This window comes from Talpa europaea, assembly GCF_964194135.1.
Source record: "Talpa europaea genome assembly, chromosome: 15".
Taxonomy (NCBI): Eukaryota; Metazoa; Chordata; class Mammalia; order Eulipotyphla; family Talpidae; genus Talpa; species Talpa europaea.
In genome coordinates this window covers 74,317,630-74,330,957 of record NC_140083.1, presented here as the reverse complement: position 1 = coordinate 74,330,957, position 13,328 = coordinate 74,317,630, and the positions used below count along the sequence as shown (strand labels likewise).

Below are 13,328 nucleotides of genomic sequence, written 5' to 3'. Positions count from 1 at the left end.
GCAGATCTCTCCTGACTTGCCCGCTGCTCCCCTCAGCAGTGTATTTCAGCCAATCTGCCTGTTCTGTTCCCCACTCTGTCTCTGGTGAATCCTCTCACCCCCTGCACCTCTGGCCTGTACCCCAGTTCTTGTATGCATACATAAACAAATCTTTTAAAAAAACATTAAAAACAAAAAAGTGTGCCTTTCTTTTTCATACATTTATCCCTCTGGCTAAATTTCCATACACATCCTAAAATGAAATCTGTATCAATTAAAATCCCAACTAGCATTTTCTCACAAATAAAGAAATATACCAAATTTTCTATTAATGCTTTATGCTACACAATAATACAGTCTGCTAGGCTTTAGGTCACTGAAAATTCCTAACTTCGATAAATCAAAAGCAATTCTTAATACCTACTTTATATGAAAATCAGAAGATGGTTGTTCACCCTCTAACTATATAAATTTCTAAATGATACTGAACTGAATCTAAATTAACCCCATATTAAACTGAAGACTTCTGCTTGAAATGCCAAACTCAGTAGATTCATTAGTATTTCTGTATAAGTAAAAAAAGGTAACAAAGGAAATACAAAAGCTAAATAATGAAGCAACACACAAGATGAGGCATGACAAATAGTGCTCCTTATACATTGCCAAGACATGCATAGTTAGCTAAAAGGAACAGCATGAGTGAAAAAGCAGACAACAAACAATTCTATCAGAATTCAATCAGCCTACGTAACTCTCCTCTCCAAGTATTTTAACCATTATACCAAAGAAAAGTTTTTTCACTATTTATCTAAACAGAAATTCTTAATATGTTCACTTTAGAAGAGAAAATCTCAATTACATTCAGGGTTTCTAAAGCTAACCTAAATCACTCTATTTATATAAGAACACAGAAAGCTCTAGGGTTTGTTGCTGTTGTCTTTTCCATAAATTAACCTATAAAAATATCCAGAACCACCAAGTAATGACTTTCCGGAAATATCAACTTAGCTTGGCCAAAGTACCTACTTACTTAATAAAACACTAAGGCAGATGTTGCTATAAAGGTATTTTGCAGATATAATTAAAGTCCGTAATCCATTTAAGTAAAGAAGATTATCCCAGATAATCGGACTGGGCAAAATAACTGAATCCTTTGGAAAGCTCAAAAAAGCAGGACTAAGGTTTCTCCTGCATCTGGACCACAGTTTCAGTACATGCCCACAGGAGTTCTATCCTGCTGGTGATCTCTTCCTAAAATTCCGCTGTAGAGATTTCAAGACCTGCTTTGCCAGTCACCCAAAATCATGCTGGTTCTGCCTCTGGTTGAATTCTGATACACACTACCTACTGTATGGAATATGAATTTAGAAGCAGTGTTTCTTAGACTTAATCAACAAGTATTTTTTATTTGCAGATGGATGGGTGGGCTTACTCAATCCTCTTTTTTTTAATTCCAGTGTTCAACACTAAACCATTTCTGAAAGGCACTGCTATTGTTCTGTAAGAAAAAAATGTAAGCGATTCTGTTTTTCTCAAGACCACAAAGGATAGGTCTGAGAATTCTTTTGTGATTGAATAGAAACCTTTTAATGTTGGAGATCTTTAAATAATAATTACTAGGAAATTTGTAAAGAATTCTAAGAATTTTCTATAGTTCAAGAAATGATTATAACAGTCTGCTTTTATTTGCTCCCTGAGAAGGTTGCTGAACATCCTTCAGGAATGAATTCTACATGCTGAACTAATGAGTGGCATGACAGTTGCATCAGCTGACTGCTACTTTAAAAGAGTATTCCAGCATAAAAGCAACCACATGAAAGAAGAACTGGAAATAAAGCCTGAGACAATTATAACCAACAGTTTCTTACCAGAGAGAGGATCTTACCAGACAGAACACACACTTTATCCACTATCAACATATTTAAGAGGCATAACTCAACCTGAAATATAACTGGCTGTTCTTTAATGTTGATCAGGCAACATCCCCGCAAGCCCCAGCAGTAGCGAGAGCAGCAGTAGCCATTCAGTCTGGTACAGAACCACAGTCTTACATGACACTCACTTTCCCAGGAAGTCCCAAACAAACCCCCCTGACGGTGCAGGGACAGAAACCTGGCGTGGAAGGTACAAACTGCGGGAGACTGGCTTTCTGGGAGACAGCATGGCCAAGAGGGAACACACATATACACATAGAGACCAAAAACCCCAATGAACAGGACCATGATAAAACAAATTAGAAGAAAGGTGGAGAAATTCAAATGATAAATTACAGAAGACAGACACCCACACATAGGAAACAGTAGAATGGCAAACACAAGAAGCAAATGGTTAGTAAGAAACACAGCAGCCACGTACATGCCCCTCAGCACTAAATCTGGGAACAAAAGGCATGATATCATACTATCTTTGAATGTTTATTAGTATCTTTTATGATGCTGCTGAGTAATAAATCACAGTAGCAAAATGTGAGTTTTAGAAACTTTCTTTTCTGGTAGCAAAAAAACCTAGGTCAAATCCTAAAACAAAATTAACAAAACAGAGCAGACAGGCGATAAAAGTATGCAGTGATTTTTCAACCTCATGAAAAGTCATATTCTGTAGAAAGAGTAGATCACTTACAACTCTTTCTCAAAAATGTGAGAAATATAGTGGCTAATAAAAACTATTTGGTGTGCTTTGGATCTCACATATAGACTTAATTCTATTTCTTAACTCCCAATCATCTTCATCACCCAAAAATCAGTCCGAAACAAAACATTTTGTTTTTCAATCAAGTTGACTGAAAGAGTAAGCAATAATTTCAATGCAGATTTTTGACATAAGGAAACAAACCTAAATCTCAAAACTTCCTCAAGAAATTTCTTTTCTAAAACACTGAAAATATATTGGAAGTCACTAATCCATCTAAAGCATGGTATTTTTAAATCCATGCAGTACTGCTATTGATTTCAAGCTGACACAAAAGCAAAGAGAGGCATATATTCACATGAGTTTTATAGGGTGTGTTGTGTGTGTATTTTAAGAGGAAGGTATAATGCAAATGTGGAAGGTGATATACAAAAATACACAAGATCTAATCTTGAGGCTCTGGTAATTTGTTAATTCTGATTTAAGGTATTTTATCCATTTGTCTTACCCAGAACCAAGACTATCTGAACAGAGTTAATATCAAAATAAAAGGCAATCAGTCCATATTACTCATATTTTCAGTACAATGAAGGAAAATAGTGAGGGTTTCACTTTATTATTTTAGTTTCTTGAAAATCAATAGTCTATGGGTTCAGAATAGGAAAAAAAGAACTATGAGGAGAAAATATCAAGTCTATCAAAACCCCCAAAATTTTAAACAGAAACTTATGAAAGTAGTGTAATACTCCCCACTGTCACATTCTATAGTGACTTCACTCTGGCACTGACAGTCTCTTTGGCTTGTTCAGAAAAATGGATAGATTAATGGAGTTCTACCGGAAGAACTGTTTCTATGCACTGTGTACTTATGTTAAGTAAATATTGTAAGAGCAGAGGCTAAGAAGGATATGTTTAATCTGTAGTATAAAATACCCTAATAAGGAAAAAAAAAAAAAAGACAAAATTTGAAGAGAGCTGTCTGACTGGCTCTGTTCAAACTCAGCTCATTCTGAAGAATTCAAAATCAGAGTGTCATAAAACTCTTATCTCCTAAGTTATCCTCAAATGTCCTTCCCTCTTCTTAATTTGACCTATGCTTTAATATCTGATTTTCTATAATATGAAAAGTCTAAAGATCTGTAGTCCAAAGGAACATTAACTCAATAAAAAGGTCCAAGCCAATGAAAAAAATAATAAGTTCTTGAACTTGAGGCTCATTTACTCCTTAAATAATGATTAAAAAGTACAGAATTACTTATACTTTCTTGATTAGTCAGTAGAAAACTTTACTTTCTTAATCAATGAATACTTTCTCTTTCAACCAGTGATCTTGAAATCTATAGTTTCCCAACTTACTCTCATTCTATGTTGCCTTTTGGAGATTGCAACAATGAATTTACCCCTAAATTTAAAAGCTGGTAATAAAATAACGTCAAACATTCAAGAACAGAAATTCAGAGAGGCAGCTACATTGAAAATGCATGTCCCCCAAAGTACAGTTTTCAAATCACACTGGAAAGTAATCTTTAATATATTTATTTTCCTTTTTCTTACCTTTCCAACTCAGCAATCTTCTTATCTTTGTCATTCTTCTCATTTTCCACTTCCTTCAAGATTTCCAAGAGACGGTCAACTTCTGCCTGGGCCTTGCTAGAGTCATCTTTGTACCTGGCAATTTCTCTCTCTAATTGCTGTATTCGATCATTCATCTCAGGACTGGCTCTGGCTTCTAAAGTTGCTTCATGTGCCTATAAAGAAAAGGGTTCAAATTCTATCAGAGATATATACTGTGGCAGTGGGCAAAATATGTCCTAAAGAGATAGCTACATTTTAATTTAAACAAAGTATTATCAAATATTTACCAGCTAGCCTCAATTTATAGGATTTTTCTCTGCTTAACTATTAGAGAGACAATATATTAGTAAATGGAGAAAGTTACCTTAGATTTCGAGTGGATTTGTTTAAAACAGCCCATCTCTGAATATTTATTACTAAGTGAAAATTCATCATAGGCTGCAAGGTGCGTCAGACTCCAGTGAGATGGAGAAAGTTACCTCAGATTTAGAGTGGATTTGTTTAAAACAGCCCATCTCTGAATATTTATTACTAAATGAAAATTCATTATAGGCTGCAAGAGGCGTCAGACTCCAGTGAGATGTACTAATGAGTGATTAGACAACTAATGGTCTCTCCACAATAATGTCAAAATGCATGAGCAGAGACTCAGTGCTGATCTTACTATAGCCAGTACCAGGGCTGACATCTAAATTTCATGTGACCCTCCTTCCCCTTCCCTTCTCTGTGTATTGCCTTACCAACCATATATGAGTCATATGGCCTTAAACATCTAGGATCATATGGGTACTGTAAGTGATGCCATAAAAACAAAGTTAGGTTAAGAAAATGGCTATTACCATTTAGGTATCTCCCTAATGTAAAAACTGAGGATTTTACAAGATAACACGGGACAAAGTCAGAAATCAACAATTATATTTAGAATGTTTTCTAAATAGTTCTTTATTCAGGATCCTATTATAAAGAACAACTAGCATTTTCACTGAATTTTAGACCACAAAACCATTTTAACAATTAAAAACTATTTCACATGTTCAATTTTCCTCCTGAATATCTAAAAACTTGCATTTATGATCGATTTAATGAGAAAGTAAAAGCTAAGGTATTTAATTTTTCCTCATTCAATAAAATAAAAACACAGTATCTTAAAATGGTTTGAAGAAAATATTAAAGGAGTAATATATATTCTTAAGAAATACTTCGAAAAGAAAGATCTGGCACAAAGTACCTTGAATGAAAAACAAATGTTTCTACTTACTAAGCCAAATACTTTGTCAAAGTGACAACTGTACTTTTAAGATGAAATCCTTTACTAATATCTTTTAATTGAGCTTTAATCATTTGTGAAAATCCACAGTTCCAAACAGTGGCCTTTAAAGGAAGTTCCACTGGCAGACATGTAGTTTTAATGTGTTAGCAAAATATCTAAACTGACATGGTTAAAAGTCACAACAAGGTAAAAGCAGGGGGAAGCAGAGGCAGTCCTGAATGAACTGACTCACTAAGAATAAAAAAAAAGCAAAAGTAACAGAAGCGTAAACATTTCCCAAAGTTTGAGGGAGAGTTTTGGGCTCACAGAAATGTTTCCATTTTATATCACTCCAGTAAATTTTAGAAAGGTGTCCTTTCAAAAAAACAAAACAAACAAAAAAATACAAAACAAAGCAAAACTAGAGTTCCTACTTGAGAGATAAGGTCAAATGTATTCATTTTTTCTTAGTTGAGTTAAAAAAAAAAAAAAACTCATGCAAAAGACAGAAAAAAACATCAACTAGGATTCTATAGCACCACTTGGTCAGGTCACTTACTGGCTTGGATGGAAGGCTTAACACTATTTCAGGATGCTAACAGGAGCGAAGAGTCAAGGAGAAAAGAAGAAAGAAAAGTAGAAGGAAATGGTTTAAGTACAGAGTAAGCGAGAGAAAGAAAAGTAAAAGGTTAAAAAACTTCAGCAGAAAAGTTCAGAGGCAAAAAATAGATATTTCTTTCCAGAGAGAGAAAAAAGTTAGCATTTTAGAAAATTCTGATAATTGAAAAGTTGAATTACAATTCTTTCATTAATAATTCTGAGATCATCTCATGCTGGAGATAGAGCACCAAATTCAGCTATAGGATATATACTCTTAAGCCATAGATGAGTCAAAAATGACTTCAATTTATTATGATGTCAAGACCAGTCATGACCTACTCCAAAACAGAACTTGTCTTTGAAAATCTCAATGACTAAGATAGTCTTTTAAAAAATTAACACAAACTAGAACACCAATCTTACACCAGTTATGGTTTTCAGCAAGAAGCAAATGTGCCAAATAATACTTCAAACAAACCCACAAATTAACTGTAATCAAAAAATATTGCTAATATAGAATAGACAAAGATAAAAAAAATTAAAGAATAAACTACTAAGAAACATTGAAACAGTAGCAAATAAAAAGTCATCTGACAACATTTTTATTTATTTTATTGAGATATAATTGATATATAACATATTGGTTTCGTGTGTACAATACAATGATCTGATATTTGTATGTATTCTAAAAATCACAACTTGTCTAATTAACATCACCAGTTACAATTTTTTTCCTTGCTATGAGAACTTTCTACTCTCAGAAATTTTCAAATATATAATACAGTAATACTAATTATAATCACCATGCTGTAACTTCCATCACCAGGATTTAGTTAACTTATTACTAGATGTTATGATTACCTTCACCAATTTCACCCATTCCATCCCCTGCCTTCGTCTGGTAACCATCAGTCTGTTCTCTGTATCTATGAGTTCAGGCTTTGTGTTTATTTTTTTTACATTGCAAATGAAACAGATCACACAGTATCTGTCTTTCACGCTCTAACTTACTTTACTGTCCTGCTTTTAAAATGCAATAATGCTAGGGAAGTATTTCACTAATACAGTGAAATAAAATCTGAAACATGGTTATTTCACAATTGTTCAGTCTTATATATTATTACTTAACTCCTATTTCTACTTAGCATTAGAAAATATGCTCTCACTTATTCTAGTAAGACTTTTTTAAAGTCAATGTTCTTTTCTTTTCAATACTCAACATTGAGTTTAGAAATACTTGGTAATATACCCAAGTTCATCTGACATATAGTAGAAGAAAACGATGCAAGACATGTACTTTGTTTGAATTAACCTCTGTGATTGCCTTTCAAATTCCTGCATACAGGTAATTTATTGATACCATAAATTTTTAATTTACTGAGGCAACATTGGTTTACAACACATATATAAACTAAGGGATAAGTTCACAGCTCTTCAGATGTATGTTTCTATATCAAAACCACCATCAAAGCCCCCCACAGTCCTCAACTACAGTCTACTGGGCCCCAAACCCATTTGTTCCCCTCTCCATTAGTTGCCTCAATTATGCAGTCGTATTTCTAGGGTTTGTTGTTTTGGTTTAGTTTTGCCTGTTCCTTCGTTTCTGCATATTCCACAGATGAATAAAATCATCTGGTATGTGTCTTTCTCCTTCTGCCTTATTTCATATAGCATAATTCCCTCTAGTTCCACCCATGTATTTGAAAATCAAGATTTCATCTCTTTTTATAGCTAATTAGTACTCTACTGTCTGTATACAGAGCTCATCATCTTTATCCACGAATCTATCACTGGGCATTCAGGTTGTGTCTCTAATGTGAATATTGTAAGTAGTGCTGCAATGAACATAGGAGTGCATATATCCCTTTGAATTAGTGTTTTTGCATTCTTTGCACAAATACCAAGGAATGGAATTGTTGGATCATATATCTATTTTTAACATTTTGAAGATATTCCATACTACCTTCCAGAGACCAGCTACATGGGCATCATTGCCATCAATATTCCCACCAGCAGTGTACCAGGATTCCTTTTCTCAACACTATCGCCAATATTTATCTCCGGGTTTTTTTGAAATAGGCCATTCCCATGGGTGTGAGGTCGTACTTCATTATGATTTTGATTTGCATTTCCTTGATGATAAGTGATATTGAACATTTTTTCATGTGATTTTTGGCCATTTGTATGTCATCTTTGGAGAAGTCTCTATTTGGGTCTTTTGCCCATTTTTTGATTAAACTTCTTGGGTTTTTTGTTATTGCTGTTTGTTGTGGTTTTTTTTTTGGGGGGGGGGCTGTTGTTGAGTTGTGTGAGTTCTTTATATATGTTAAATATTAACCCCTTGTCAGATGTATGATATGCTAACCTCTTCTCTCTTTTTGTTTTCTGGATGATTTCTTTTGCTATCTAAAAACATTAGAGTTTGGTATAGTCCCATTTATTTATGTTTGCTTCTGTTTACTTTGCAATTGAAGTTGGGTCTCCAAAGACATCTTTGCAGTTGATATCTAGAGTATATTGACTATGTTTTCTTCTATGTATTTTATGGTTTCAGATTAAAAGGTAAGGATTTAGGAAATAATATTAACAATGTATCAGATGATAAATCATATGGATAAATGAAAAACACTATCATCAGAGAAGGGAAAAAGTGACAATAGTCAGTAATACTATATCACATTATATAAATAAGTACTAAAGAGTGTTCTCACCACACATAAAAAGTGACCATGTGAGGCGATGGATGGCTTAATTAGCTTGACTTTAGTCAACTTTTCATAATGTGTACATATATCAAATTACAATGTCCTGCACTTTAAATATAAAATTCTTATTTGACAATATATCTCAATAAAACTGGTGGGGGGGTGAGTTAAAATGTATACATCAACTCTAGGGAAATCATATTTAAAATTTTCAGAAATATAATTGATGTGTTAAAAGAGAAGGGAAAATGTAATGACACAAAATACTCAATTAGAAACAGAAAATGAAAAAGGGGAGAAGGAAGCAAATGAAACATAAAATTAGAATGACAATCTCATTCTTGGAGTAGGTCACTGTGGAAGCAGTACAATAGAAAAACATCAGTAAAGAATTAAAATGAAAGTGAATAATCATCTAGAATCAAACAATGGGAAACATGAAAAGAAGGATGGCAATGGGCAGAAAAACCAGTAATAAAGTAGGGAAAAGCCATCAACCTCCTCAACCCAAAAATAACTTTATATTTTTTCTGATGAACCTAAATATAAAGCCTAAAATTTAGAAACTGTAGAAATGACCAGCTATAGAAGTATCATAAAAAGAGACTAAAAATAAGCAGAACGAAAATGTGGAATTTTCATAAACAGAGGAGTCTCGGATAACATTAATTTTGAAAGTCAATTTTATAACCCTACATATATCTAAGAGCTTCACCTTTAACATTCATGTATTAATTAGAAAATTACCTCCACTTTTTAAAAAGGGAGGAAAAAGCGGACTATCAAATCTGAAAATTCAGTATGAGGCTATCATGCTGTATACACCGAATGCATGGAAAGAAAACAAAACTTGGAAGTTTCAAGACTAGGCTATACTCTTTCACAACAATGATCTGAACAGGACCTAGTTAATTTAACAATTCAAAAGTCTCAGTTCCAATTCTGACACAATTAGTATGTTGGTGATAAACATACGAAAATCCTCTGAAAACTATTAACTGTCATGTAAATACCAGAGAAATAGATAGCAAGTATCAGTACCATATCCTAATATTCACCAGTATCAAGAATTATCACTATTAAAGTTGTCTCCTAGGAAATCTGATGCTAATAGAGGAAGAGTATCAGAGAATAAAGATCTTTTACATTGTGGTCTTATTCTTCATCGATAAGGGAGATATATATTTTAATCATTCTTTGACCTCTCAATTTTCTAAGAGTTTGGGGAGTCTCAAAAATAAAATAAAATAGGCTAAGAATTCTAAGAGAAATAATCAAGGTATAAATGGTATTTTGAAGGCTAGGGAATTATTACCTCACTAGGGTAAATTATTTCATATGAACACTATAGAATTTTCTACTATGTTCTTTTTTACATCAAGGAAAAGAAAATGGAAATTTTCTTCTTTCACCTTTTTCAACTGTGATTCCATTTTCAGACACTCCTCCTTCTTCTGCTCCAAAGCAATCTCTAGTGTCTTAAGCCGTGAGTCCTTTTTCAGTCCTGAGGAAGCCAGGGAAGAAGCATGCTCTTTCAGATCTAAGAGTGAAGCCTGAAAGAAGCAATACACATCTAGAATAAATACTAACTATAAATAAAATGGAGATTTAAATTTTTGGATTTATTATCTTGTAGCTTTCTATCATTCTAGAACCGATAAATTCCCACCTCAAGAATACTGAGATAAAAAACAAAAAAAAAAAATAGCTTTAGCTTTCAATTCATACCTAAAATATGATGGAATTCCCAAGAAATAGCAAATGAAGAGTGATTTAAAGAGTTTTATTAAATGCACATCCATTCCCACAAAATAAATGGAAGTCAATAAAACTATGTCAATGTAATCAGTTAATTATAATACGTACACTGACTTAAATTTAAAATACTTTTTCCTTTTAGAAGGAAACTTCCAATAGGAAATAAATTTCCATAAATTTTCCTAAAGGTGTTAGAAAGAAAATCCAGGGAATGGCCCTACAGCTCATGCATCATTAGGTGATCATAAGATACTAGTCATTTTTGCTATTTAGGTCACATTAACAGGATTTCTTCAAAAGTCAGTTCTAACTATGATGTTCCCTACTCAGACAACAATCATTTAAGATTTCTCCAACAACACCGAGGTGAACTCTAACAGCTGTTATAAATCAAGTTTTGCATATTCCCTTCATCTATTACCTTCTTTGCCATTAGCACAATATTTCTCTAGATATAACGAGGCTTCAGTTATTTTAATAACTATAAAAATGTCACTAACAAGTAAGAAATCAACTCATCACTGAAAAGGTAAACTTAGGAAATGAATGATCCAATCTACTATGTCTCTGCAGTGCTTCCTGAAATATCCCTTGGAATATTCCTGAAAGTCTGCTGCAAGAATAGTAAGATTTCCTTACTATTTCCTTACTAAACACACAATGCACCAACTGAGCAAACAAAAAAAATCCATTTTGTGATCTTAACCTCTTTCTCTGAAAGATCGCCTTGTAATAGGCTGACTTTTTCTTTCAAGTCCTTAAGATCTTTTTTGTAGTTATCAATTTCCTCTTGCTTCTCTCGTTCATCTCTGTCCCGCTGCTCCTTTAAACGTTCAATTGTCCGCTCCTGATAAGAGAGCACATCAATACATGAGAAAATTCCCTCCGTGCTTACATCACAGAACTGTAATTTAGCTGTTAGCTGACAGAATTTCACACTTCCATCTACCATTCAAAAGACAGTGATAAGTTAATAATTTTTTTTTTTAAGAATTCATCTATTCTACATATCTTGCCACAACAAAGATCTGACTTTGTTCTTTTGATTCCCCTGGGTTTCTTTCATTTCCTATAATGTAAACTAATATTAGAGGCCCTTAAAGTTTTCATTTGAAATAGTAACATTTATCTAATTCCCAAATAACCAAACTTAAAGAAACCCCACATACATCCTAGGAATAATAAAAAAATATTTCTTCTTTATGTGTAATTCACATGTTATCCATAAGACAATGGGAACAATAAAAATTTAACACACCAAAAAACCCCAGGGAAGTTGGGGACATTCTGGTATATTGAGCTTAAAGCATAATGAAGGATAAAGAAAGCAGAGACCATTAAAACTCCCTTCTGTCAACAGGTACTTAGGAAGCTTGAAAGTTAAAGCAATTTATGTATATTTCTAGATATCATTAATGAATGTATTCAGGGATCAAGGCCTCATACCTGAGCACGCAAGTTGAAGCATTCTGAGTCCAAGAGGTTTAAGGGACACTGGCCCTGCTCCTTTAAGAAATTACAATGCCCAACCAAGATTCCTTAAACCTCCACCCAAGACATTAACAATCTATACCACTTCTTATTTAATCAATCATTCCTTAAAAACTAGGTTCACTCATAAATGCAAAATGAAGCCAGGCCAAGACAAGAAAAGTGGTAAATATACTGAATTAATAACTAAAATTCATGAATATTTTAGGTACCAACATGGTAAAGGATGAATTATCTACTGCCTCCTGATGGTCATATCTGATGTTTTGACATCCCCAAATTCTAGTTGACCATATAATAAGAACTTTACTGTTTCTTCAGAGCATAGTAAATGGGGAACATATGACAGATCCTCTAGAAATTCACTCACTTGAATCCATCTTGCCTAGAAACAGATGCTTAAATTGGCAACAACAAAACATATTTTCTTCCCTCTTAAACTTTGTAGCAGTAGTAGAGAGAGCTCTTTTCCCTTTTGCCCAAAGGAATTTCTTGTCTCCCTTATCATCATAGAGAAAATTTTAGATGAATGAAAAAGCAGAAGAAATGTGTTTGTGAAGAGTCAAGACAGTCACTCACTTTCTCTGCAAGGGCCTCCTCCAAAGTTGTCAAGGCAGTGTCGGTGTTGGTGGTGTCCGCCTGCAAGGATTTGACTCGTTCTTTCAAGCTGCTCATTTGTTTTTCTTTATCTCTAAGTTGCTCTTGAAGATTTTCAATCTGAGTGTGCATATACATTGTGAGAGGGGGAGGGAGGGAGAAAATGAAGAGAAATAGTCATAATAAACATCATTTTAGGTGGGGAAACAAGTAGATCAGGGTTGTCTCTATGTGTTCTGTAGAAACAGTTATAATCCTAAGGGTTTCAGAACTACACGCAAAGCTTGAGACCCAAAAATCATAGCCAGAACAGAAAAAAGATGCCAAGATGGGTATAGACACAATAAGGTGTGTAACCAGGAAGAAAACCCAATAGATACAGATGGGGATGTAGAACCATGAGAAACTGGATTATTTCCAAAATAACATGATAAATGTCAAGAAGAAACAAGGATGGACAGAGAACAGAACAACTAGACAGTAAGACAAACAAACCAGCTGTATCTTAAATACTAGTGTTAAGTTAGATTTTTATCCTTTAGCTAAACAGCAAGCATTTTCAATGACATTTCTTACTGCTGTTATTCACTTCTTTATACACATTATATGCATTCATGTACTCAAAAAGCATCTACTGAATTCTCTATTATATGCCAGGCATGAGTGATACAAAGAAAAATGAATAGACTCATTGTTATTATGCTATGAGATGGTAAGAGAACTATCATTATGTAGCTGAGTCCAAG

The 13,328-nt window shown here is 33.7% G+C and overlaps 1 protein-coding gene across 3 annotated transcripts in view; it reads right to left on the bottom strand.

The window, feature by feature from the left end:
* Nucleotides 1-13,328, bottom strand: part of ERC1 (ELKS/RAB6-interacting/CAST family member 1) — a gene marked incomplete at both ends in the record, with an annotated part of 269,908 nt that overhangs the window by 174,286 nt on the left and 82,294 nt on the right. For all 3 annotated transcript variants that reach the window (XM_084254694.1, XM_084254695.1, XM_084254696.1), the window contains 4 exons: nt 4,162-4,355; nt 10,149-10,289; nt 11,201-11,341; nt 12,565-12,702. In XM_084254694.1, the coding sequence (XP_084110820.1) occupies nt 4,162-4,355; nt 10,149-10,289; nt 11,201-11,341; nt 12,565-12,702 (614 nt within the window). The remainder of the gene's footprint in view (nt 1-4,161; nt 4,356-10,148; nt 10,290-11,200; nt 11,342-12,564; nt 12,703-13,328) is intronic.